The following is a 27,574-nucleotide window of genomic DNA, read 5'->3' as shown; positions in this document are numbered from 1 at the left end:
ACACACCAGAAAATCTGAAAAACACAGCTGCATGCAAAAAATCTTTATTTCCTGTTGTGATTCAAGTTACACAGCATGAACACAACACAAAGGGCATCGCAGCCACACACACACACACACACACACACATACAATTGCTTGAAAAAAACTTTATTTTTGGCTTTTAAACAGCATGAGGACAAACAAATATCCATTCCTCCGTCCCAATGCAAAGTGACCGGGGGGACAGTCTCTCAACTTAGTCCAGCTGAACCATTGTCATTTCCTGCAGCTAGGATTACAGTTCAGCCAGTGGGGGAAACACCACAGTGCAGAACAGTACCTAGCCACAAGTTTAACACAATGGCATATGTGGACCACACGGCTGCAGAGTGCCCCCCCCCCACTCCCTGCCAGCTTCAGAATGAAACAGAAAACATCTGTGAAACACAGTGACATAGCCTTCATCATTAGCTGGCACCCTTCCTCATAAGCCCAACAAGCCCCAACTCCAAACCCACCCCACCCCTTAAACATAAACATTTTAAACAACTTGAAACAACCCCCCTCAAAAAACCCAGCAGAGTCATCCTAGCCTAACCAGTCCCTACCTAACCTATGTCCCCCCTCCAGTGGCAATCAACAGCTCTCAGGCATGTTATTTTTATTTTTCAGAATAAATTTGTTCCCTTGGAGTAAGTGATAGTTATGCGTTTTTTTTTAATTCTTTTTTATAAAAGGGGGAGGAAGCCAAATTGCGGGGTGTCCTTTGCCATTGGGACCCACCCTCCTCCTCCTGGCCGGTTTTAACTACATCTAATGGGTTTTGTATTGGGAAGAGCGTGATTGCAAAGGATTGGACTCACAGAGGATGCAGGCCACAAGGAGGGCTCACCTCAATCACTCTGGAAGTCCAGTCCTGAGAAATCGAACAGACGAGAGTTGACCTTCAGGAAGGTCAGCTGCTCAACTGTCCATGGGAGAAGGCAAGAGCGATGTGGGCTGACAATGTCACCCGCATATGAAAAGACGCGCTCACTCTCCACACTCGATGGAGGGCATGAGAGCAGCCGCTGCGCCTCGAAGGAGAGGTCCGGCCAGACTGCCTCCTTCTTGGCCAAGTAGCTGAGCGGATCGGTGGAGAGCAACTCGCAGGGCTCCGCAAGGTAGTCCCTGACCACTGCCTCTGCCGTATCCGGCTCTCTCACGCGACTCATGTTCCCTGAGGGGCCGAGGGGCCGCCGGAGCATGTCCATCTCCACAGACATTCCGGCGGTGGCCACGGGGGGACCCCGCTCAGAGGGGGCATGAGAGGGACCCGCCGAAGGGCCAGGCTCCTCTCCTGTCCCCTCTGAAGACAGGCGTCCCCTCCTGGCCTGCTTACGCCTCACCTGCAGACAGAGGCTGTCTCTGGCTTTGGTGAGGTTCCCGTCCCGCTCGGCGAAAGTGCCCTTTATGCGTGGGTCGCACATGGTCGCCAACATGTACAACGCATTCTTCGTGAGAGGCGTTAGCTTGGCATCTATGCCCTGCTGCAGCCTCCTCACGAGCGCACGCACCACTAGAGTAATGTCAGCACGTTGTGTGTCTGGGTCCACAAAGGGGGCCACTGAACTCTGGAGCATGTGCACCAGAGGAATGACTAGACCCAGAGTCGCCGTGTCTGATGAGACCGTCTGACGAGACTTTGAATTCTTCAAAGGGCTTGAGGACATCCACTGTCTGGGCAAGGGTGAACCAATCCTCCTGGCTGAACTCACTCACCTGACTCACAGTGTGGCTCTCCGAGAGCCACGCCTGGAGTGCGGCCTCCTACTCCGCCAAACGCGCCAGCATGGCACAGGTGGAGTTCCAGCGTGTGCTAACATCACCAATGATGCGATGCTCTGGCACGCCTGTGACGACTTGCTTCAGGCGCTGTTCGCGTATGGCTAACACACAGCGTGTGAAGTGGCTCGTGAACCTCCGACATTTCTGGAGGAGAGACTGGAAGTCACGAGCCCCGATGTCCATGGATTCCACATTGGAGCCCACCTCTAGCGCTTCCTTCACCACTAGGTGAAGGAGGTGAGCCACACAGTAAATGCGCTCGCGGCTCACCATTTGTGCCGCTGCCCTCATGTTGCGACCACCATCCGTCACCATGCATCCCATGGTGGCGGGTCCCTGGCCTACCCAGTCTTCCAATTGTCTCCTGAGGACGGTCGCGATGTTAACCGCCGTGTGCAAGATGTCGAGAGCCTCGACATGGAGCAAGGTCTTGCAGTAGCCGGCCCGGCACTCTTGCATCCCCCTACGCCTAACTGTACTAGTAACCCCACCCCCACCCAGAAGCTCCTCTGTTTCCCACCAGTGAGCAGTAAGCGAAAGGTACGAGTGCTGCCCACTGGAGCTGGTCCAGATATCTGACGTGAAGTGCACAGTTCTCCTGACAACCCGGGACAAATGTGCCTTCACGTGGTCCCTGGCAGCCCTGTAAAACTAGGGCAACACGGTCCTGCTCATCGTCGTGCGAGCAGGGATCTTGTACCAGGGAACAATACCCTGGAGCATCTCCCAGAAAGAGAGTTGTTCCACTATGGCGAATGGATGGCCTTTCTGGGCAATCAGATTGGCAATATGGCGCGTCATGCGCTGGCTCGCCCTTTGGATCCCCTCTTGGAGCACAGTAGGGCCCAACCTACCAGGCATCTCCGGCAGAGAGGCTTGGCCTCCCTGCCCTACAGGAACTCTTGGGGGGGGGGAGCACCAGGGGAGCCTGCCTCCCTCTGGCTAGCTGGCAGCCGTGCGGTGCCACTCAAACTCTCCCCCCGAAGAAGCACCAGCTGGTGTTGCCTCTTCAGATGGTTCCTCATCCCAGACGTGGTGAGATAGTTGACATCTCTGCCACGGCTGATACGCTGCCTACAGTGCTGGCACTGGGCAAATCTGGGGTCCTCCGTTCTCTGGAAGTGCTTCCAGATTTCGGAGCTGATGGGCCCCCCATGCTTCACATGGGAAGCGCTTACGGGCCCCTCAGCAGGCACCTCCTGTGAGGTGCTCTGGCCGGACACACTGTGTCCCACTCTCGGCCGGGCAGTTGGGGATGGAAGAGGCTGAAGGGGCTGAGATGTGGGCTCTTCCACCACACTCTCTTCCTCTTCCTCCAGCTCCCTCCCCTCCTGCACAGCCATGAGAGGCATGCTGCTGGCCTCAGAGAAAACAGGGGAGGACCGCCCAGTAGGGGGTTCCTCCTGCAGTTCCTCCAACATCCTACAGGTCCCTGGGGTGAGCGAGTGGGCAGGGAAAGTCATGTGCCCCTCGTCCATCCCAGGAGATACCACATGCTGCCCCTCCTCAAGAAGCTGGGTCTCAACTTCTGGAGATGGGGGAGCCTCAGCAGCAGGCCCCTGCCCAGTGCCATCACCCCCTACCTGAAACACCTGGGTTGGGGGTGGCCCTCCAGCAGCTGCCTCAGGAAAGAGGGCCTTGCGAACCCTGTCACTGGGAGCCAGGCCAGTGAACGGCAGCAGCGCAGGGGAGGGCCTCCTCCGCTCAAGTGGGGGGAACATCGCTGCAATCCCCCTCCCCCTCCCCTCCACCCCTCTAGCTTTGCCTGTGGCCTTTCCCCTGGGGCCCCTCTCACCTTTCCTATCAGCCATTCCCTAAACCTAAACCTAAGCTAACCCCAAAAAGAAAACTGTTTTTCAGTAACCTAATCTACCTAACTATTTCTAAGTCTGTCTTTCCCTTTGGCCCTAGTTCTATTGGAGGTGGTCAGCACAATTTCTTTTTAAACAACCCTATTTATTTTGGGCAACCTAAACCTGCTGAACAGCTAAATTCCTGTTCAGGAATTAAGCTGGCCCTAAATCCGAAGGTAAAGGAAAGCCTACTGCAACTAATGTGCCCGGCCTGGATCCAAGGGTGCCAGATATGGGCAGGAAAATCCTACTTAAGGAGGTACTATGGGCAGCCTATTTGTGTGTGTGTGTGTGTATATGAAACCTAACTCTACCTAAGTCTTTCTACTTAACCCTATTCAATGGGGAGAACTAACCTTGATTCCCTAACAAATTATTAAGGAGGGCAAAATTTTACAATCAGAGAAGCCTACCACAATGCCTACCTAACTACAGTCAACTATTTAAATCTTAAAGTTATACAAAAACTCTGCTTTACAACCTACAACAACACAAACAATAAAAACTCCCTCAACTCCCAAGCAAGCCCCCAGTACTCTTTACCTACCCTACACACAGACACACACAATCTCACACACAAATAGAGAGACCTAAGAAGCAAATTAAATTAATGAAACTGAAATTAACTCAGCCCCAGCCCCAGTAAAGCAGCAAAGTAAATTAGAACCCAGAACCCTTAAACAACCCAACACAGAGACACACACAATCACACGCACAAACAGAGAGAGCTAAGAAGCAAGACAAATAATGAAACTGAAATCAACTCAGGCCCAGCCCCAGAAACAACAGCAAAGTAAATTAGAACCGAGACCCCACAGCCCCCTGCCTGACCCTACACTAAAACTCTTTCACACACACACAGACCAGGAAACATTCCTCTCCCGGCCCCCCCAACCCTTTAAAATCTTAGCTTGGGGCTGACACACAGACACACACCAGGAAACACCCCTCCTCCCCCTCCCAACCCTTAAAAATCTTAGCTTGGGGAAGACACACAGACACTCACACACACACCAGGAAACACTCCTCCTCCCCCCCCTAACCCTTTAAAATCTTAGTTTGAGGCAGACAAACTCACACACACACACACACACACACACACACCAGGGAAAACCCCTCCTCCCCCCCACCCTCAAAAATCTTAGCTTGGGGCAGACACACAGACACGCACAAACACACACACACACCAGGAAACACTCCTCTTCCCCCCCCCAACCCTTTAAAATCTTAGCTTGGGGCAGACACTCACACACACACACACACACACACACACACACACACCAGGAAACACTCCTCCTCCCCCCCAACCCTTTAAAATCTTAGCTTGGGGAAGACACACACACACCCACGAAACACTCCTCTTCCCCCCCACCCTTTAAAATCTTAGCTTGGGGCACACACACACACACACACACACACACACACACACACACACACACACCAGGAAACACTCCTCCTCCCCCCCTAACCTTTTAAAATCTTAGTTTGGGGCAGACACACAGACACTCACACACACCCACACCAGGAAACACTCCCCCCCTCTAACCACACACACACACCAAATGTAGAAAAAAATTAATTTTTTAAAAAAAATCACTTCCACCCAGTCAAGCCCCTAATCCTCCCCTCCCCTCCCCACACCCACCAAGGCAATCCCCCCAAGAAAACTTAAAATACTTTAAACAGGTACAAACCCCCTCCCCCAACCAACAACAGTAAAAATGAATCAAGAAAAAATTCTGAAAAAAATTCACTCCCACCCAGACAAGCCCTTAATCCTCCCCTCCCCTCCCCACACCCACCAAGACAACCCCCCTGAGAAAACCCTGTGAGTCACTGACTCGCTCACCACTCCTGCAGTCCAGCGATGGTCAGGCGACAGGCAGGAATTCAACGGGGGAAGTCCTCCTCCACAGCAAGACTGCAGAGACGAGATGCTCGACCAGCCACAGCAGCAGCGGGAGTCTCTCAAGTCTCTCAGTCTAGGAAAGAGCAGAATGGAAACTGGTTATTAAATAAGTATATTAACTCTTTAAAAACTACTTCTAAATTCTAACCCCTCAGTCCCAAAGTGTGGAAGCCAGAGTAAAAAACTAGGCCAAACCCTTGGCACACACCAGGGAAGCCACCCACTGTAGAAATGAAAGGTAAAAAAACTTTAAAACTTTTAAAAAAACTTTAAACAGAGCAGCAGTGGGCCAGCTTCAAGTTAAACCCGCCCCCCACCACCACCTAGGCCAAAGCCTTGGCACACACCAGGACTTGGCATGAGTCTGCCCCTGGGAAGCCACTGTTAAATTTAAAAAATAAAAATAAAATGCAAACTTAAAACAAATCCTTTCCCAAACCCATTGGCCCCCAACCACCCCCTCCCCCAAAGATCAAAGAATCCTGTGAGTCAGTGGGACTCACTTACCAGTGAGATGCAGGGCCAGTCAGCAGCGCTCCGCAGCAGGGTCCTCCTCTTCCAATTTCTGTCCAGGCAAGCCACTCTGTCAATATCAGGGTAAATTGGAAGATTCCTAAAGGGAAGCCTCCAATGTATAGCCCTGCACTGCAGCATTTTAAAAAAGGCACTCTACTTCCAGAGAATCCCCATTGGCTGGGCTGGAAGGAGAATGCTACTGCAGGATTGGCCACTCCTAACCCCTCCTCCCCCTTGCACTCATTGCAAAGTCTGCAAACAGTGCAAAGAATCTTTCCAAATGTGCAGGTTTGCACTGTTTGCAGACTTTGCTTGATGCTTGCATTGGCAATGGAGATCAAGCAGCAAGCAAAAACTCCCGCCACTTTTTCAGGGATAGGAGGGGGAAGGAAGAGGTTAGAGTGAGTCACTCACTACTCCTCCCCCTCCCCTCTCCAAAGCCGGAGCTGGAAGCCTTGAATAGGCTTCAAAACGTTGCCTTTTTTTTTTAAGCAGGGGAAGGGTTTTGCTTGCTGCTGCTGATCTCCATTGACGGCTCCTTGCAATTGCCAGCAGCCGGCAATGGAGATCAGCAGCAGCAAGCAAAACCCTTCCCCTGCTTTAAAAAAAAAATTACGGCGATGGGAGCCCAAGCGACACGAATCGCTTCGGGTTGCTTAGCTTCGGTATTTCCGAAGCGCAGCCATCTTGCTGGCCCCGCTTCGGGAAATTCCGAAGCTACACGAAGCAGGTCACTTCAGGTAACTTTACCCGAAGAGAAACCCGAAGCGACCAGCCTTAATAGTAATTCAATAATTTAATCAGTTATGAAATCAATTTGCATAATCAGTTTGGGCAATCCAGATCTTTAGCTGGCAGGTTTCCCTGGGGCTCAGTGTTCAAACATTATAACCACCAGAAGGTGATTAGACACAGTCTAGGCAGTTTTAAAAGGGGATTACAAAGAGTCATGGAGGTTTATCTGTGGCTACTAGCCATGGTGATTAAAGGGAACCACCTGATTCAGAAGCATTGAACCTTGAATACCAGTGCCAGGAGGCAACATCAGGGGAAGGACTTAGCTTCTGTACTCTTTTTGGTTGGCCACTGTGTAAGACAGGATGCTGGACTAGATGGACCACTGGTCTGATCCAGCAGGGGTCTTAAGTTCTTAGTTAACTGAGCATAATGTATGCATCTTTGTGTTGCACTATCTTGGGCTCTCTAGTCAAAAGTCTTCATAACAAATTATATGTTTGCAAAAAGAGGCATCAGATTCATCTACACTCAGCTTTAATGCTGCACAGTTTTGAACAATGTAGTGCATGTTTTTAACTTGCAGAAAACATCTTTGTTTCATTCTAAAGCCTGGAAGGAAGAGCAGAATGGAAAGAGAAACCCTCACAAGAGTAATTGTTAAAAGAACATATGAGTCAATATGGTTTAGATCAAGTTTAAAGCTTGGTTTCAGGGTATTTAGCATGCAGATTTGCATCATTTGAATATCAAGCCAGACTTCCTACCTTGATGCAGGAAGAAAGATGAAAATCAGCATTATGTAATTATGTGTAATGGAAGCAGAAAGAGTGAACTAAATGATACAAGGTCTTGACCTAGGCTATATCTGTGTGCAGGCTATTGCCACAGTGGTGCTTTCTATTTGTTAGACAAGATTTTATCAAGTCCACACCTTCTCTTAACTAATTTAAGTAGCCATTAAAATTAGAGTTACTTTCTGATGTCTAAAATTAAAGATCTATTAATAGATAATTCTGATTGAATTTTAAACTGGGGTCCTTTGACTATATCTAATAGCCAGGCACGATGTAAGACAAAGAGGCTTTTCTGCCGTCTTAGAATTCTCCCTGTTTGTAGGGAACTGTGACTGACGGGATGTCAGAGTTCATCTGAGTAAAATACTCTTGGTTCCCCTGCCCTCATTAAAATCTATCAGATAAAATAGTTAGCATTCCTGTATCAATCTCTTATTCTTCCAGGAAAAGACAGGAAAGATCTGAATATATTACAGTAAAATATAAGCACCCATTAGCCAATTATGCAGGCTACCAGTAGATAATTTCTTAGGCCACTTAAAAGCCTCAGATTTGTATTGTTAAGTGCTAAAATGAATGCATTCATTGTGAAGCACTTGCTGAATTGAAAACAAGCAACCAAGTTTAAAAGTACATTTTAAAAGCACCAGATGTAAACTCAGTTCTTAATTTAGTATTCTGTTAAATTTAAGCAACTCTGTGTAAAAAAATTTTTGTCATCAAGAGCATGCAGAGTTGATCCATGCATATTCTGTACTGAGCTTAATTTTGGTTTGACTGACTGGAAAGAAAACAAAACAAGCAAAAATGACCCATAGGGGAAAGTTTTTTTTGTGGGAGATAAGGGAATATGGACAGGAGAAGGGACTTCCCCATTTTAATGTTCCCTTGGCCGCACTTCAATGTTACAAGGTGATGGTAGTATTAGGAACCTTGTGTTTGCCTGACAGCAATCAACACACAGTCATAAAGACTGCATGTTCACTTGAGAACTGTGTAAACTTTGCCTCTCAGGAACATAAAACAGAAAAATTAAATTTGGTAAAAATATTCATTCTGTTATACTTAATGTAAGCAGTAGGTTAAAGGATCATTCATCAAGGATTATTCCTGTAGACACTGAATAAGATGTAAGAGATTTCAAAATCTGTATTATGAGATACTTCTGGAAAGCTAATGGAGGATGTTTTGTGTTCACCTACAAATGTTCAGTGCTTATTTATTTCATGTTGTTTTTCAAGTTTGCATTCTGTGAACCTATTGGTGACACAACAATCTGAAACTCACAAAAAGACATAGATAGGTTATGGGAGAACTGGAGCAAAGTACTACTGTGGTAGTGTGGTTGCTGATATGGCAAATCATCCCCTTCTGATAGTATTGAGGAAGGAGTTCTCACAAAGCCATGAAGCCTTTCACGTCTGTGCTGTCTTCTAGTAGTTTAAAGATTTTAGCAGCTATTGATAATCTGCTAAGGGATAGAGCATTGCCCTTTTTGAAGGTACTAGATTCTGGAGTGTTCCTTCCTGTTAAGGCCTTTCTACTGCTTAGTTCCAGCAAGTTTCTTATTGGCTTCTATACTTCCCATCTTCTCTATGGCTTTGTTTTTTTTCACTTCACTTTTAATGTTTGTTCCAATGTTTGTGTTTTGTGTGGTTGGGAATTGGTTATGCTTGATGTATCATGTTTTTAACCCTTGGCAGTTACTTTAAGGAAAAATCCTCTCCCCTTCTTCCTCACACTTCGTTTTTAAATTTATTAATATTTTAACTTTATGGTAAATGCTTCTAATTATTCTGTTTAATATTATCTCCACTCTGGACACTCTGAAAAAGGTGTTATCTTTGTCTAGGTATGCCTGTTGTCCTGGCTCAAGAAGTGGAGTCTGTTCTAATGGGTGCTGCTATTCTTGGAGCTTGTGCTTCTAAAGATTTTGCTTCTCTGAAGGTAATCATGGAAGATCTGGATGTAAAAACTTGACTTTTGCACTTTTATGTCTTACATTATGCACATTATCAATTGACATTTCCATTCATAACCGAATCAAATGCTTTCAGACATCTGTTTATTAGGTTGGTCTTTTCAGCTTAAATAAGAAGATGGCTTATACACATATGGGCAAAACAGGACCTAGTTGTTCAAGGAAGAGAAACTCAGCTGAAAGACTTCACCATTAAGTTGATTAGCAACTGAATTAATTTTTCCAGACAGATTTTGTATGGAATATATATATATATATGTATATTATACAGGCCTCTATATTTCTGTGCTTGAAAAATAGCAGCCATTCAAAGGTTTTTCCACATGACTCATGGACTGACTTGCACTGTGTTTGAAGTTTGTTTGTTGCTTACAGCAAACAATAAAATGTGCAGCTGAAGCTGTAACCATTTTCAGTGACTAGTGGCATAATGCTATTGAAGTTGTTAAAGTACGTTTATGTCATTTGGGATTTCTCATTTTTCCAAATTAAATGGTAAAGTTTCTGCTTTTCCATGTTGGCCAAGTCAGGAATAGCTAGACAATTTCCTTCATTGGGCACTTATTGTTTTAAAATAATGCTGTTTCCTGAAAATGTGATAGTGGCCATCTTGAAATTGTATTCATTGTTTCTTCTCACAAAGGATTTCTCTCCTGAATTTCTTTACAATATTTTAACAACACACATTTGTGTTATACATATTTACCTCAGAAGTCAGCTTCTATAGTTGTTTATGGATAATGTACTGCCTAAGAGGAGAATATTTTGCTTCCTTTAGTGCCTCTGTAGTAAGAGAATTCCCACTTCAGAACAATATCCTCTTTACTGAAGAGAAAATTGATTTTGTTCCTCTTTGGCTGTGAAGGTAAAGTGTGCCATCAAATTGCAACTGATTCATGGTGACCCCATGAAGTTGCACCTCATGGAATTTTCAAGGTGAGAGATGAGCAGAAGTAGATAGCAGACCCAGTCTTCCATGGTTGTCCCCCATCCAAGTACTGATCCTGCTTAGCTTCATAATAACATAAGAGAACATAAGAGAAGCCATGTTGGATCAGGCCAATGGCCCATCCAGTCCAACACTCTGTGTCACACAGTGGCCAAAAACCAGGTGTCCTCAGGAGGTCTGCCAGTGGGGAAAGGACACTAGAAGCCCTCCCACTGATGGCCCCCCCAAACACCAAGAATACAGAGCTTCACTGCCCTAGACAGAGAGTTCCATCTATACCTTGTGGCTAATAGCCACTGATGGAACTCTGCTCCATATGTTTATCCAATCCCTTCTTGAAGCTGTCTATGCTTGAAGCTTCCACTACCTCCTGAGGCAGTGAATTCAATGTGTTAATCACCCTTTGAGTGAAGAAGTACTTCCTTTTATCCGTTCCAACCTGACTGCTCAGCAATTTCATTGAGTGCCCACGAGTTCTTGTATTGCAAGAAAGGGAGAAAAATACTTCTTTCTCTACCTTCTGTATCCCGTGCATAATCTTGTAAACCTCTATCATGTCAACCCTCGGTCGTTTCTCCAAGCTAAAGAGCCCCAAGCGCTTTAACCTTTCTTCATAGGAGAAGTGTTCCATCCCTTTAATCATTCTAGTTGACCTTTTCTGCACTTTTTCCAGTGCTATATCTTTTTTGAGGTGTGGTGACCAGAATTGTACACAGTATTCCAAATGAGGCTGTACCATTGATTTATACATGGGCATTATGATACTAGCTGATTTGTTTTCAATTCCCTTCCTAATAATCCCCAGCATAGCGTTGGCCTTTTTTTATTGCCGTCACACATTCTTATCAACACTTTCAGTGAGTTATCCACCACCACGACTTCAAGATCTCTCTCTTGGTCAGTCTCCACCAGTTTGGACCCCATCATTGTGTATTTATATTTGGGATTTTTGGCCCCACTGTACATTATTTATTTTATTTATTTATTTGATTTGATTTATACCCCGCACTCCCCACAGATGGGCTCAGGGTGGCTAACAGCATTCAAAAATGCATTAAAAGTCACAAAAACATAAAATCAATAATAATTTTTAAAAAGTCATTAAAATAGACCAGGAGCAGGCTATTTAAACAAATATTGGGAGTCCGTATATGGGCATAGCAGATGGCCGAGGGCAGCCCCAGAAGAAGTGGTGGTCTTAGATGGAAGAAGGAGGACACCCACTGGCACTCAGCCAAAGGCCCGGCGGAACATCTCTGTTTTACAGGCCCTGCGAAACTGTAACAGGTCCTGCAGGGCCTGGATCTCCAGCGGGTGAGCGTTCCACCAGGCTGGGGCCAGGGCAGAAAAAGCCCTGGCCCTGGTTGAGGCCAGACGGATGTCCTTCAGGCTGGGGACCACCAAGAGTTGCTTGTCTGCAGAGTGCAACACCCTGCAGGGGATGTAATGGAAGAGGCGGTCCCACAGGTATTCAGGTCCCAGTCCGTGAAGGGCTTTAAACACCAAGGTTAACACCTTGAACCGGATCCGGAATTCCACTGGGAGCCAGTGCAGCTGGCACAGCACAGGATGAATGTGCGCTCGGATTGGCATTCCGGTAAGGATGTGTGCCGCTACATTCTGGACCAGCTGTTAATTTGCACTGGACCAGCATTCTGGACCAGCTGTTACTTTGCACTTGGCCATGTTGAACCTCATTTGCCACGTTGACGTCCACTCACCCAGCCTTGACAGGTCCCTTTGGAGTGCCTCACAATCCTCCCTGGTTCTCACCACCCTGAACAATTTAGTGTCATCAGCAAACAGCCACTTCACAGCTTACTCCCAACTCCAAATCATGAATGAACAAGTTAAAAAGCACCGGACCCAATACTGAGCCCTGCAGTACCTCATTGCTTACCACCCTCCACTGTGAATATTGCCCATTTATACTCACTCTCTGTTTCCTATTCATTAGCCAGTTTTTGATCCACCAGAGGAATTGTCCTTTTACCCCATGACTATTGAGCTTACTTAGCAGCCTTTGATGAGGAACTTCATCAAAAGCTTTCTGGAAGTCCAGGTAGACAACATCTATTGATTTCCCCTTGTCCGCATGTTTGTTCACTCCCTCAAAGAACTCTTAACAGGTTCGTGAGACAAGATCTTCCCTTACAGAACCCATGCTGAGTCTTCCTCAATAGCTTTAGTTCATCAATGTGCCTACTAATTCTTTCTTTATTAGAGCCTACTAATGTCCCTACTGATTCTTCTTTCATTAGAGCTTCCAAGCTGTAATGAGATGGGGCTATGTGGGCTTTTCTAGCTGCTAATGTACACACTTACCTGAACACAAACAAGTCCTGTTGAATTCAGTGGGAAATGCTTTTGATCAACATGCCTTGGATTGCTGATGTTGTGGCAGTGCTCAGATGAATAAACAAATTCCTGCTTGAATTTTCTCATCTTTTTTTTTTTTAGTATTATGGATTTATGAGAATTGATTGAAAGATAGATATGGGCAGAGAGTAAATTCTTTATTTCATTTTGAAGTGCAATCATTATAGCTTTGCTGCATTAGGCTGCTGAGAGATAGCTGTAGATAAATAGATAAACAGATAAACAGAGATTGTTAGAGCAGTCATGGGAGAACAGGGAGAAGGACAGCAATGCGGATTGTGGCCTCATGCTAAGGAAGATGTGTTTTGCCTCATCCCCATTTCTTCCATTGGAAATGGCCTCCTCTGCTGCTTTTAGCTTCCTGGTCCAGCACACCCTTCCCTGGGGACATGGCTCTGATTCATATCAGGCCTGACTGCAACTGGTTTTTAAGTGTAAATTACACATTAGGGGATCTAATGATGAATTCCCAGCTTTATGAGTAGATTAGCCCTTAGAGCACTGTATAAGACAAATACTGGTAATCATTTGCAATAGGATTACAGTGAGGATGCTGCCTGTCTCTTGTATTGAAAAATCCTTCTAAGCACATCTACTTAGCAGTAGGGCTGAATTCAGATATGTACCTGTTGTGCACTACAGATTTTTTACATATATGGTAGTCCAAAGTGCAAGGAAATCAGCAACTGTTCTTTAGGGCACTGATTCCCTGTGCAGGCACATATGTCTAAAACATATGTCTAAAATCACAGCATAATGCTGTGATCCCACTGATTTGAACAGAATGTACTTCCAAGTAAATGTGCTTGGCTACGTTCTTAAAAATGTTTAATGATAGAATTTTCCAAATATTATATTTGTATCATTATCTGATTTATAAAAGTGAACAAAGAAAAAGGTTTGAAATATGTATTAAGAGGACTTTCTTCCTAAATATCATATATCTCCTCCTTTTTGTTACTGTTATTAAGCATATCTGTATTACCACCCTGAAGGTCTAATTATGAAGATTCATAATCCTGGAAGATTCATAATCAGATCTTTCCATTTTTTAAAATATTGGGGCGATGCAGCCAGGGGTAGATGGGATAACTATTCTACTTGTGTAGACCAATCCACTTCCCTACTCCCTGCCATGTTGTTAAGAGGGAAAAGGAGTAGCCAAAAGATGAAAAGAACGTGTAGTTTTGACTTGATAAATTGCAGTAGGTGATTAGTTACCTTGATTTGTACAGCTCTGATCCACTGGGATACTGCTTGTCTGTTATTACTGTTTAAAAACTACTAGGAATATCTGATCATGAATCCCTCAACATCTTGTATAGTTAGACTAGGATTGCCACTCACGGGATGTGGGGTACAGGGGAATGAGTCGCATGATGGGGAACTTACTGGTGCAATGCAGAAGTAATAGGTCACTCTGGAGACTGATTGAGTGAAAATTGCTCCCAAATGCTAAATTTGGGGCTGATTTTCACTCAGTTGGCCCCCAGCACAACCCATTATTTCCACATCATTCCAGGAATGACATCATTACTGGCACGATGCATGCAGGGGCGCTCAGAGCATGTGGGAGTGCACTTTGCCCCCAGTACCCTGTTCCCACATCTATCTTCCCCCTGCCAGCCAGGGGACAGGTGACTGTGGGTGGGGGATAGCAAGCCTAAGTTAGACCCTTAATATCAACGACATCTTGTGCAATGATGATTGAAATTGAGATTAATGTAAAAGAGAGAGTCAGTCATAAGGACCAGGACCCTTAGCTGATGCTTTAGGAGCCTCCAGTGGGAATTTGCTAGTTGTCCCTTCTTCCATACACATTAATGAGCATGTTCAGGACTAGGAACCTGATGCTTTTAGCAGAGCAAAGAAGCTGATGGTTGCTCATTCATCCCCTAGCAATAGCGTACTTCTCTCCCCCTCCCCCTGAATTGGAAACTAGCATGGCAGAGATAGGAGATGGAATTCAGACAGAACTAGCAGAATTTGACAAAAAAAAATTAGTGTAGCACCTCAACACCTGCATGTGAAAAATGTACCTCCAACTTATCTGAAAATTAGCTATATTAAATTTTGCAGTCTAACTTGCTAGATTTTTAAGTGAGTATAAAACTTTAATTTGAAAACATCACCTTTAGGTAATTCTACCCAGTAAGAAATTATAGGAGTCACTCATCCCCAGTGCCTGGCTTTTCAAAGTCGTCAGACTGCCTTTGTTTTATCTTCTTTTACCTCTGTAAGTTCTACCTCCTCACCCCAGTATCCCATAGCAAAAGAAAATTAAACCATGGGCACACTTCACCCTTTCACATACAAAGCTCAAAAGGAACTAAATTTCTCCCTTTTTAATCTCTGGATTATCTTTTGAGTCTCAGGAAAGGGAAAAAATCCTAACTGAACATATATTTTGCTATTTGTTTTTCTTTTCATATTTCCCAGCCCTGTCTTCTGCCTCTTATAACTTCATAGTCATAGATCTTCTTTCCTAGACATGCTGCAAAACAAACCACCTGTCTCCTATTTGGCAAATTTGAGATTTTTTTTTCATAGATGGTTTGTTGCTCTGTAGAAATAATTGGCACACACCTGGATGCTAACTCAGTATTCTACTGAGTTAATATTAGATTTGAAATCTTTGGTGATATCTGTATAAATATTTGGTGACCACATGCTATCATCATTCTCCACAACTTTTTTTAATGCTGGTCATAGGTAAGACTATCCACTTCAGTTTGTAGAAGAAGTTATTACATGCTTTAAGATGAGGAAGTGAGATTGAGAGATAGAATATTAGTAAGTCACTGTCTCACTTGGTGTACAAAGATCTCCCAGTACCTAATTTCATCCAGATTGCTGGATAAAAATAGACCTTCGATGGGCAGAAGTACTGGCCATTCTTCTCTTGCTTCCATTATCTGATACCTGATTGATTGCACAGATTTCAATGAGTTTTTAGGATGGAACCACACATTCCACCTCTATTGTGTATCTCCCAAACATGTCCTCTGCTTCATTTTTACTAAGGCATGTTGTTTGCACAGCCAGGTTAAGGGGAGAGGGTTAAGGTGAAGGAAGGAGACCCGGAAACCATGTGTGGAGGTATAAAAGGCCACAACTTTATTGCTTACAGCTTTAAAGAGCATTGGCACTGCATAGGATGCGGATCCCCTATCGGTTGACCCACCTGTAAGCCGATCACCCCCTCACCCCCTCAGGACACCAGCTGAAGGGGGGGGCACCATGGAGTGACAGCAAAGGGAATGCATATGGGTGTATGCCTCTGTGTGGTTCCTCTGTCACCGGGAACGAGCATGCCCAGACAGCCCCTGAGCTGGGTTTGTCACTCCCTGCTCCACTCCCCAGATCCCATAAGGGGATCTCTCCTATGGGTAAATACAGCACACAGGCCATGTAAACCCCAAATGGATCTGCCCCAATGCCAAACTGTCATAAAGTTGTGACAGTGTAAATAAACATATCCAAAACACCCCAACCAACATGCATGTAGGAGCACAACAAAGGAAAGGAGAGCCAGGTGGGAACACGGCACCGTGGAGAAGCACAAGGCAACAAGGAGTGGCTGTGCCTTAAAGGTGCAGGGTCCGCTCCTCCTGCTGGGCTGGCTGCTCCTGATTGACCAGGTGGGCTGTGGCCCAGTGATAGGCCCCTGCTGGCCCATGTGAGCCAGAAGGAGCCGACCCTGGCCTGGCCTTGCTGCCGCCCAAACTGGCCCACCAGTGAGTCAGTGAGCCATAGTGCTCTTGTAATGAAGAAACCGCTGTCAAGGGGAGGGTGCTGAATCTTTCTATCACCCTTTACTTTTTTCCTCTGACCTTCAGTTACTTCTCCATCTAGTCCAAGTCTCAAACATCTGTATGTGACAGAGAGATGGATCTGGAGCTGCTGTGGGAGGCTAGGGAATGAATGAAGAAACAAAAGGGTTAGGTGTCTTTCGCCTGGTCATTGCTTCTCTGCTACAAACAGTGGGCTGGAGGCAGCAGAGGATTTTCTTTCATTTCTCCCCTCATTCTGTCCCTGGGACCCTGTCACCGAGAAAAGGTATTGGGGGGCATTTGGGGCTGCTGTGGAAGGGGGAGGGGAGAAAGTCATGCTCCAAGGATGGAAATCCCTTCTGTCTGGAAAGATCCTCTAGTGGGATTTAAGCCTGTGTTTTATTAGTCACACTCTGAGAGAGAGAGAGAGGTTTTGGAGATGGAACACGTTTTTTCTCATTTTAACTAACAAAGACACAGTCCCCAGGTTAGGAAAGCATCCTATTCATATTACTGTATTTTATAGCTGTACTAGCTTGATGCCCGTGCTTTGCTATGGTATTTAACTACTTTAAATCCAGTTATAATATTTATAAGTAACGTTTTTGGTTTGGGGGGGCGGGTTGAGTTGGTTTTGTAGTATAATAGCATAGTACCCGAGCTTCACAAAAGTGTTTGAATAAAGCAAAGCCTGTTGATGCCTAAAACTAATGAAGTGAATTTCGGAATGTAACATTTATTGAAGAGATTTTCAAAAGGAAAAGATTGTAGTGCAAGAAATAAAGTGAAAAATACATACAACCTTATTTTTCTACTGAAGGACCTCTTTGTAGACCTCATTGGTGGTTTTCCCCCACTTTGGAGCCCCCACTTTGAGGAGAAGCTTGTGGGCTTGGAAGCCAGGAGGGTTGAGCATGTTGAGAAACTCCACAAGGTAGTGGACCACATCATCCATTTTCACCACTGAGTCCACAGATCTGTACTCCATTTCTGCCCCTTCAAGGGAATTAAGTTGTGTTTCATTAATGATGGCAGCCTTGTCTTTCTTGGGGGTCAGAGTGGCACACTTGCACAGCCTGTCCATGGACTTCTTCATGATAGTGACGATATCTGGGTATATCGTGGCTGCTACGGTCGTCACTACTGTGCCCAGGCCTGCAGGGATGGTCACCTTTCCCTTGGACTCAGGACTTGCTGGTACTTGCCCACTGCTGCTCAGTGCACTGCAGGAGTATGATGTGCATATTTCTTTGCCGCATCTCTAAGTTGCTTCCTCCTTTTAGCATCAGTATATCTTGCACAACGTCTGCCAGGAGGCTTCTTGGAGGCAGTAAGAGATGATGGCTGCAAGAGGTATGAGGTGGAGTTGGACTGAGGGTGGTGGTGGTATGGTGGGCCCTTTGGCAGGTTCATGTGAGAGGTTCTCATTGAAATGACCCCTAGAAAGGTTGTGCACCATCTCCCCATGAACATTTAAAAACTCAGCTGCCATACTGACTTTTATATAAAATCCTTTTTCAGGAGTCTTGTACTGTCTTTCTTCAACGGTCTGCAGTTTCCTTGACCTAATTTTTACCTCAGAACACAGTTCCACAGCTGACCCATCAGCCTGCCAGCCACTCAGGAAAGCCAGGCCCCGCAGGGAGACTGGCAAACCTGGAGGGGAGGTGTATTTTTACCTCAGGACACATTCAATGACTGGGAGTCATTGAATGTGTCCTGAGTACTACATGTGTCCTGCATACTGTTTAGGATGTTGGGATGCAAATGACCTCAGGGCAGAGTGGCTGAGTTGGCAGTTGGCGGGGGGAGGGGGATGAGCAGTCTCCCAGCCACACAGGAGAGCTGTATCCCTATGGGGAAACACATTTTACCCCTTTTTACCCCCTTAGGGGCTGAATTTCTTAAAACCCCTTCTCAGTGAGCCTCTACACCACAAAAGGAACGTCTTCCCCAAATTTCACGCTTGTAGGTCCAGGGGTTTGGGCTGGGTGTTTATGAGTCAGTCAGGCCGCTTGTCTTTACAGATTTTTGTCAAAATCTTATTAGGTAATCATCCAGTTTTAGTGTTCACAGCTCACTTTCAGAAAGAGTATCTACGCTTGGGGCCAGAATGATTATTGTATTACAAAAACCAAGAACCCTGCAGATTCTTTTTTGTTAATTGTTTACTGTACATTAAAATCAGCACAGTTGTGCTTATGAAGCCTAATAATTATGAAGCCTTATGAAGCCTAATGATTAGCTTTCCTTGAGGTAGTCTTCAGTTGCTAAGAAGAGCTGTATACTAAGAGCTGAATACTAAGGAAGTGGTTACATACTGCCAACATTTTACCAGAGCCACTAAAATAGTTGGAATACAAAGTTAAGTGGAGAGAGCATGTGATTTATAAACGGATTTGTATGTTGATAGCATTTCTCCTCAAATCCAATCCATTACTTGTGAATATCCACAGGGTATCTCCCAACTCATCAAGGTAGCTCAGGTTATTGGTGTACCTAATACTGGGGCTTACATTTATTGATCCATCTGGCTAACTAGTTTGGGTATGAGATCTTGCCCATTTATTCATCTGTATTTCTTCCTTTTAACCTTTAACTGCCTCAATATTCTCAGTCCAGTTTGAACACTACAATTTATGTCCAGTGGCATCTTAGAGACCAGCAAGATTTTCAGGGTATAAAGTTGAGAGTCAAGGCTTCCTTCTTCAGATAGTCTAGTTTGGGGTCCAGTAGAATCTTTGAAAAGTTGAGTGTAGTCCTCTGTGCAAGCACTGAGTCATTACTGACTCATGGTGGGACGTCGCATCACGATGTTTTCTTGGCAGACTTTTTACGGGGTGGTTTGCCATTGCCTTTTCCAGTCATCTACACTTTACCCCCAGAAAACTGGGTACTCATTTTACTGACCTCGGAAGGATGGAAGGCTGAGTCAACCTTGAGCCAGCTACCTGAACCTGGGTTCTGCCAGGATTGAACTCAGGTCACGAGCAGAGCTTAGGTTGCAGTACTGTAGCTTACCACTCTGTGCCACGGGGCTTTTTAGTAGGATCTTAAAGACTAGATTTTCAGGGTATGAGCTTTAAAGATTCAGATACCTGAGAAAGGGAGCTCTGACTCTTGAAAGCTCATGACCTGGAAACCTTGTTGGTTTTTAAGGTGCTACTGGACTCAAATCGCACTCTTCTACTACAGACCAACATGGCTATCCACCTGAAACTATCAGTCCAGTTCTTAAGTGCTAGATTTTGGAAATCTCTCAATGCATTTGTGTAATTTGTATGAGCATGAAGACACATAGCGATCTCTTAGAAACCCAGGCCTCTCAAAAACTCACCTCCCATCCCCAGCAATAAATTGCACCACTGTTTTCCTGCTTAGTGTTTTGCACATGCATGGACAGACTCTTGTACACAGGAGCAGTATATATTCAATATCTACATTAGAGGTTGGTGTATTTGTAAATATGGATTGCAGTTGCCAGTTGCTTTCCACTACCACATTTTTACAGTTGGTATGTGGGATCTATAAAAATGGCCATTCTCTTATTGAAACTGCAACCAATATTCATCTGAGCATAATTAAATATGTACACCTATGATTTAAAGAAAGCTTTATGATTTTCTGTGCACATATAGAGACATACTTTCTTCTGACATTAATGAGTTGTTATGTTAGTTGTTAAGTTTTGGAGCCCCCACTAGCTGCTTCAAAATCCAGCAGATACAGGAACTCAGTGCAAAATTTTCTCAGAATCGGGACACAAATCCGGGTCTTCTAAAACCTTTTCAGGATGGAAATCAAGCAGCCTTTTTCCAATCTTCAGTAATTTCTACTGATACTTTGTGTGTCTAGGAGAAAGATCTAGGAAGGCACTCACTGATAAATAAATAAGGTATGTTAGAAGAAGCACTAAGGTTACTTGTTATCTGTTGAATTAGTCCAAATCTCCCTCACCTTAATAAAAAATCTGACAGACTCTTCTGTATAAACTAGGATAATTTAGTAATTAGTTGCTGTAACCATCTTGTGTAAACATCATATTGGAAGAAAGAAGTTAATGAATCATTCTGTTGGCTTGCTGCTAATGCATCTTTTATTAAAAGTCTCCTGCAGTGTCATGAACTACTCTTTTAATCATTGTGTGATCATTAGGGAAGAAGGAAGAGATGGAAGTTCTGGAAGGTTGGACTGACAGAGAGAACTAGGTTAAGATGCTCCATTCTTTCATTCCTTGCTAAAGGAGCATGGTTAATGTGGGTTTTCCGGGCTGTATTGCCGTGGTCTTGGCATTGTAGTTCCTGACGTTTCGCCAGCAGCTGTGGCTGGCATCTTCAGAGGTGTAGCACCAAAAGACAGAGATCTCTCAGTCTGGACACTGAGAGATCTCTGTCTTTTGGTGCTACACCTCTGAAGATGCCAGCCACAGCTGCTGGCGAAACGTCAGGAACTACAATGCCAAGACCACGGCAATACAGCCCGGAAAACCCACAACAACCATCGTTCTCCGGCCGTGAAAGCCTTCGACAATACATCGAGCATGGTTAAGTTCACACTCTTATATTGTAAGCCTATAATTTAGAATTGTGTTAACTAAAGACATCTTGCAAGAAAGTGATTTCTTTTTCTTTAACATCATGGAGAGATACTTATTTTCTATGGAAGTTAATGTGGTCAGTTTTACTCCCTTTAGGAGCAGAAGCAAATGGGAAAACGACCATTCGTCATGCATCAATCTTTTTCATAACACATAAACAATCTGTAAGTCCAAAGAAAAGCGAACTTTGTAATAGTTGCAGGAAAAAAATATTTGCCTATGGTAGTTGTTTAAGTGCACTAATTCACATTCAAATCTAATTCTTTATGTTTCTGGTTTAACAACAAATTTGCTAGTTACTTTTAGTAATACTTTATGCTATGATGTGGCTGAAGGCCATCTATCCATCCTTTGTTGTAAAATGGTTCATTCTTGTTAAATCTGACAGAAGCACTAAAACAATGGTTTCAGCTTTAAATATGAATCATTTGCTTCAACAGCTGAAGGGTGTTGGAGGATCCTCTACTTGTGTTGTCTGCCAGTTTAAGGCCAGTTCACACATTGCTTTTACCACATGCATGTATACATATAAAAATTTCATGTATGCATGTGAAAAACATGTATTCTTATGTTCTAGTGTACTGGGATCATACCACACTACTGTAAAACCTATGCATTTGGTTTGACATAATATTTTGAAGTAGCCATATGTCTTTTGTTTTTGAAATGAAACAAAATATTTTTATGGGCTCTATGTTAGATTCTTAAGCATAGGATATAGCTTTGCTCCTGTTTGTGAGATGATAATGGGTGGACAATTGATACATTCCTTGGGTGGAACAACTGCCCTGGAGAAGTGAAGAGAGGAACCCATTCTTCTACTGTAACTAAGAGAGTTTGGCAACTGAAATGTGGCTTTACTGTAACGTGATGTTCTCACAAACAGGCAAAGGAAGATCTGTAGCCTCATGTGCTGCTGCTGTTTACTGACACATGATACAGTCTGACATCTGTTGCCCTTCTCTCTTGCTGAGCACTTGCTTTGCTTTATTTATGGTTAATATTTCCACTTTGCTGTGTGGCAGTAGTATAGGAGTAGCTCTCTTATTCTTGTGCGCATTCAGTGCAGCACCTGTGGATTTCATGTTTTTTGTTAGGTTTCTCAGCATTCTGTCAGTCTGATTCTGAAATAAATAAATGAGAGAAGAAAACGGTATACTGTAAACATAAGCCCACTCTCTGAAATGTCTCACACAAAATGCTATGTTGTCTTTGTAAGGTGCTGTTAAGCATTTGATGTATTATCAGATTGGTACATGCTGTTGTTACCAGAACTGCTTTTTACAATGGGGACATTAGCTTAGTAGTCTGGAACTAAAAATAGCGCGGATCTAACCAATGTTTATGGAGGTCCCAATTCCAGACACTCTAGTGACAAAGAGGCAGACTACAAATAGGTTCAAACACGTGTATTTACTAATAGTGTGGCGTAAGCCTGAACTTGCACATACACACAAGAGAGCATACAAGGACTAGGAAATACAGAGTAAGAAATATAGAGACGGTCGCATTTGCAGGTACCCAACGATGATAAGGGAAATACAATCCTGAAGCGGAGCAGAGACACGACAGCGAGGTGGTCCAATGCCAGCAATGGATCCACGGACAGACAGCAAGGGGGTCTGGATAGGGATGGCCTGAGCACCGTGTGGTCTGAGAGACCAGCTTAAATACTCTAAAACGTACCCTGGGGCTGGTGCTGTACTTGGTGGTTCTCACAGATTAAGACAAAAGGTTCTAATGGGTCACTGAATGGCTTGGATGGGCCACTTTGGTAATCTGATTGTGATAAGTGACAACTCAGGAAGAGGGGACAAAAGAGGGAGGGGGACATCCGAGTGGGCTGAATGGATGTTCCAGCGGACAGGGCTTGTCCTGATGTCATCAGCTCTGGAACGGGGAGGTTTCTTTGAGATGCATTCTCTAAGTGCTTGGGATGGTCGGCACTTAGCTTCTTCTCCGGGGCGGCTCCTAAGATATGCAGAGTGGGGTGAGGTACTCTCGCTGCGGACATGGTGTGCCCGCTTCGCCGAAATGGCTTCTCAAAGCAGTCTTTTCCTCTTGGTCTTCTGGCTGCCTAAGAACATGGTCGCTGGCTGGGCATGGCGGGGGCTGGTTAGCAGGCTGCCCGGTAGCGAGGGCAAGCTCAGGGACCGGCCCGCAGGAGGCTCCAGGCGGGAACTGACCAGGGAGCGCCTAGCCAGGCTCGCTGGAGGTTTCCCCGGCAGGCGCCCGGTTGCTAACAGCGGCTTGGGCCCAGAAGAGGCAGGCTTCCATGGAGGCAGGGGGAACAGCACGTAAAACACAGTCCAAAGCAGGGAACAGGCACGGTCCGTGGCAGATGGCAATGCAGGCACGGGGCACACTTGTAACAAAGTCCAAACACACACTGGGAAGTCCAGAGATATGTCTAGGCAGGGCTGCCCAGGAAGAAAATCCTTTGTGTAGTTATCCAGGCATGGTATCAGGAAACTAACACAGTCTATTGCAGCAGCAAGGTAATTAACAAGCAGGCAGGAAACTGACACTTGTATCGGAGTACACACGTGCAGGGCAATCTTGGTGTAGCAGCAAAACAGCAATGCAGGAAACTTTAACACAGTCCATGGCAGGCCTTAAAGCAGGAGAGGGGGCCTACTTGGCAACACTGTAGTCATGTTTTCTTAGTTGTAACTTTGGATGATTGGCAGCCATTTTACGCTACTAGAAATGTATAGGTAAAACCTGTCTAAGTAAAGCCAAAGTCAAACAGTATGTCATAATTTCTGCAGGCCATAATGTAAAGTTCAAAAGTAATCAGTTGGTATAAAGCATAATTAATTGCTTTGATTTGGCCCCATTTTAGACTATGTTTTTGCAGTCATATTCAGGTTTTGAAACAAGTCTCTTTTGGTCTTTAGATAGTGGATATTCATCACTTCAATAAAATAGCAGTGTGCTAAACAACCAAAGGCAAGGTATACTTGCATTTTAATCTTAAGAACTTTTACTTGAAAGTAAGGTTTTCTAACAATTTACCTGTTTTACAATTGTGTGCGTTTTAGGATCGCAGCCTTTCAGTTGATTCAGTATCAAGTGGCAAGCTGGGTAGGTCCCATATACATCTGAGCATCATTTGTTTGAAGAAGTTCCCAGGTGAAAAAAAAGTCCTTGCTGTTGCAAAGTTCACATGCCTGAGAAGGCTGTTCTAAAAGCCATCATTCTCCACAGACATCTCAAATAATATGGTCCTGTGAGAGTGCCCTACTCAACATTTCAATTGGCTTTCATTCTACCAGAGCCAAACATTTTCTTTCTTCAGTTGTTGCTCATCCTGCCTATATAGCATCAGAGCTTGAAGGAAAGTTACTGGCACTCTGATCTGTAAAATGATTCCCTTTGAAGTAACAAATGTGTTGAAAATTGATGGGATGGGCAGTTCTACATGTTACAGCTTTGTTGCAGGCAGGGCTCATTTTGAGGGGGAACGCGCAGGAACACAGTTCTGACAGTTCCCCAAAGAGGTCACATGACAGGTGGCCCCGCCCACCTGACTCAGCCATTTTGGGCCTGTTTCGGCCTGGATTGGGGCTGAAATGGCCCGGATTTGGCCACAGGTGGTGGATCACTCTCCTGCTTAGCAGCGACCCAATCCTGACCATTTTGGGCCCCTTTTTGGCCATTTTTCAGCCCCTTTGTACCATTTTGGGCCCAATTTTGACCCTGAATGGCCAGGATTGGGTCCAAAACAGCCAGGATAGGTGATGTCAGGGGGTGTGGCATATGTAAATCAGTTATGCTAATGACACACTTCTGGTGATGTCAAGGGGTATGGCGTATGCTAATGAGTTATGCTATTGAGTTCCTCCAGCTCTTTTTCTATGAAATGACCCCTGGTTGCAGGGATCACCAAGATAACATCAACGTTTCCCACAGCAATGTTAAAATATGGATAGTTTAATAACATATGGAATAATCAACTGCCTAATTTCTCTAACAAATATTATTGTAACCAGAAATACAAATATTTAACAATGTCTGTACAAATGTCTAGGAACCGTGATAGCGCCACTGACATTTAAAGATGTGTGCATGCATCTCTGATGTCTACGGTGTATGTGCGTGCTGCAGGAAGCACTGTAGTTAGCTATGGTGTTTCTCACAGTAATCATAATATGCATGGTTGTCTTTCATTCCATGTACTACATTTGGAATGGGATGTTGAAATAAAATAGTTCAAGCATCCTGTTTATGGCTCATACTGTAAGTCTTTCCTGGTGCAGACAGGGATGTTACTATTTAAATAAAGCATGTAAATCATTAAAGATTATTGTTCCAGAATAAACCCATTTTCCCAGTTGACTTACATTACATTAGTTACATAAAAATGGCCCTTAAGTGTATTCCCATGAAGTGGTTATAATAAAGCAATGATATTATCTGCCTTTTTGTGTGTTTGTAAACTAATAGGCATGTGGTGATTCTTTTAAAGCCCAAATTATCTGAATCCTGCATAATGTTAAATGTTCAATATGCAGGCACAATTTCCACTATGGCAATTCAAACCACTCTTTGAACTGCTGATAAAATAGTGCAGCTATTAAAGTGAGGGCAAGGCAATCTGGGTTCTTTATAGCTGGCCCAAGTTAGCTGTCTGTTTTTTTGGAGTGTGCCTTCCCTAATTATGTGTGCTGCATTACTGGCAAATTTAATAGTCTGGCTGCCCTCCTCTCTAACTAAGTTGAAGAGAAACTTCAAGGCATACACTAGAGAGTAGGAAACTCAATCCACCTCATTAATTCCCAATCTGGGATCTGAACTCTCGCTATGTCAGTGTAGGAGATCAGAGTGTTCTGTAAGGAAACACAGGCATGTAGAGTCAGTGCAAGCTGGGTTTTTTTAATGAATTTTTCAAAGGACACGGTGATTACTATGTCTGCAAACTTGACACCAGTCATCTGAACTACTAGGACATACTTCAATAAGACTGGTTCATAGGGAAGTTTGCTGTCTTGCATGTACAAATTTTTTATCCTGAAGATAGCTGTAATTTCAGTTCTCGACTTCTTTATACAGCAGTAAGTCCTAATGAAATCAGTGGGGTTGACTTCAAAATAAACATACAAATAGCCCAAGAGTGCCTAATGCTATATCTCTGTTGAAGTTAAGCCTTCTCTGTGTTATAGCTAAGCTGGCCTCTTTTGTGCTGTATCTGTGAGCTATACAGTTAAAGAATTCCTGTCATCTGTTTACAACTTCCCTTTTGCCGCCTATGTCTGAGGGCAGGGATTGAGCGGGGGCATGGTGACAAACTGAGACCCACACATAGACTGGAGAAAAATAGGCCACAACTTTATTAACAACAGCAACAAGGAGTATTGGCGCCGGATATGGATCAGATCCCCAAAAGCATCGGCTGACCCGCCTGCCAGCCAATGGACCCCCCACCCACCCCAGACCCAGGCTGAGGGGGGGAACCGAGGAGAGGCATTAAGGGAGATCACATGGGTGTACACCCCTTAGTGATTCCCCTGCCACCTGGGAGTGAGAATTCCCTGGCAGCCCCCGAGCTGGGCATGCACCTCCATGCTCGTTCCCAAGATTCCTTATGGGAATCCCCTCAAAGGGGCACCTGCGCGCGCAGGCCCAGACTCCCCTAAAATGGGATCTGATCCAATGCCAACCACCACGAGAGACACCCGTGGCTCCCTGCCAACACTCCTACAGCTGTAGCCACTCAAGCAGGCCATCCCACAGGTCCTGCAGCCAAATGTCCTGCCCCCAACTGGACAGGTGTACCCCATCGGGGCGGAAGAGGGGGGCCAAGTGGTAGGAAATGTCCCAGTGTGTGATCAGGTGGCCCCCTATCTCCGAGATGTAATGACCCATGGCATGAGCAACCCGCTGTCTGATCCCGTCGACTTTCTTTGGGCAACGCGCCCCACGCCAGGCTCACCTCTGAAGCAAGTCAGACCAGAGAAAAGAGGTCTGTGGAAAGAGCTCCCGCAGGTAGTCCAAATCCGCACACATGGAACGCCTCAAATCTGGACCCTCACGCTTGCCCAGGTCATTCTCCCCAAGCTGGATGACTAATGCGTCTGGAGGGCCCCATCGGCGGGCCTGGTGGAGGAGCGTAGGAACCAGGGCTTCCCAGAGCATGCCCCGCACACCCATCCAAAGGATTTGAAGGTGTTCCTCCAGACCCAGATGTCTGCCCCATGTGGACGACTCTGCATATCTCCCAGCCCAATGCATGATGCTGTGACTGCATACCCAGACCGTCCTCTTGAGCCCTGA

General features: G+C 45.0%; 1 protein-coding gene across 3 annotated transcripts in view; it reads left to right on the top strand.

The window, feature by feature from the left end:
• FGGY (FGGY carbohydrate kinase domain containing) overlaps positions 1-27,574 on the top strand; it is a 327,353-nt gene that overhangs the window by 254,309 nt on the left and 45,470 nt on the right. For all 3 annotated transcript variants that reach the window (XM_054981972.1, XM_054981970.1, XM_054981971.1), the window contains one exon: positions 9,472-9,566. In XM_054981972.1, coding sequence (XP_054837947.1) covers positions 9,472-9,566 — 95 coding nt within the window. The remainder of the gene's footprint in view (positions 1-9,471; positions 9,567-27,574) is intronic.

Source organism: Eublepharis macularius, chromosome 5, assembly GCF_028583425.1.
Source record: "Eublepharis macularius isolate TG4126 chromosome 5, MPM_Emac_v1.0, whole genome shotgun sequence".
Classification (NCBI taxonomy): domain Eukaryota; kingdom Metazoa; phylum Chordata; class Lepidosauria; order Squamata; family Eublepharidae; genus Eublepharis; species Eublepharis macularius.
Note: the sequence above shows the minus strand (reverse complement) of the source record. Positions and strands in the feature narration are given on the sequence as shown.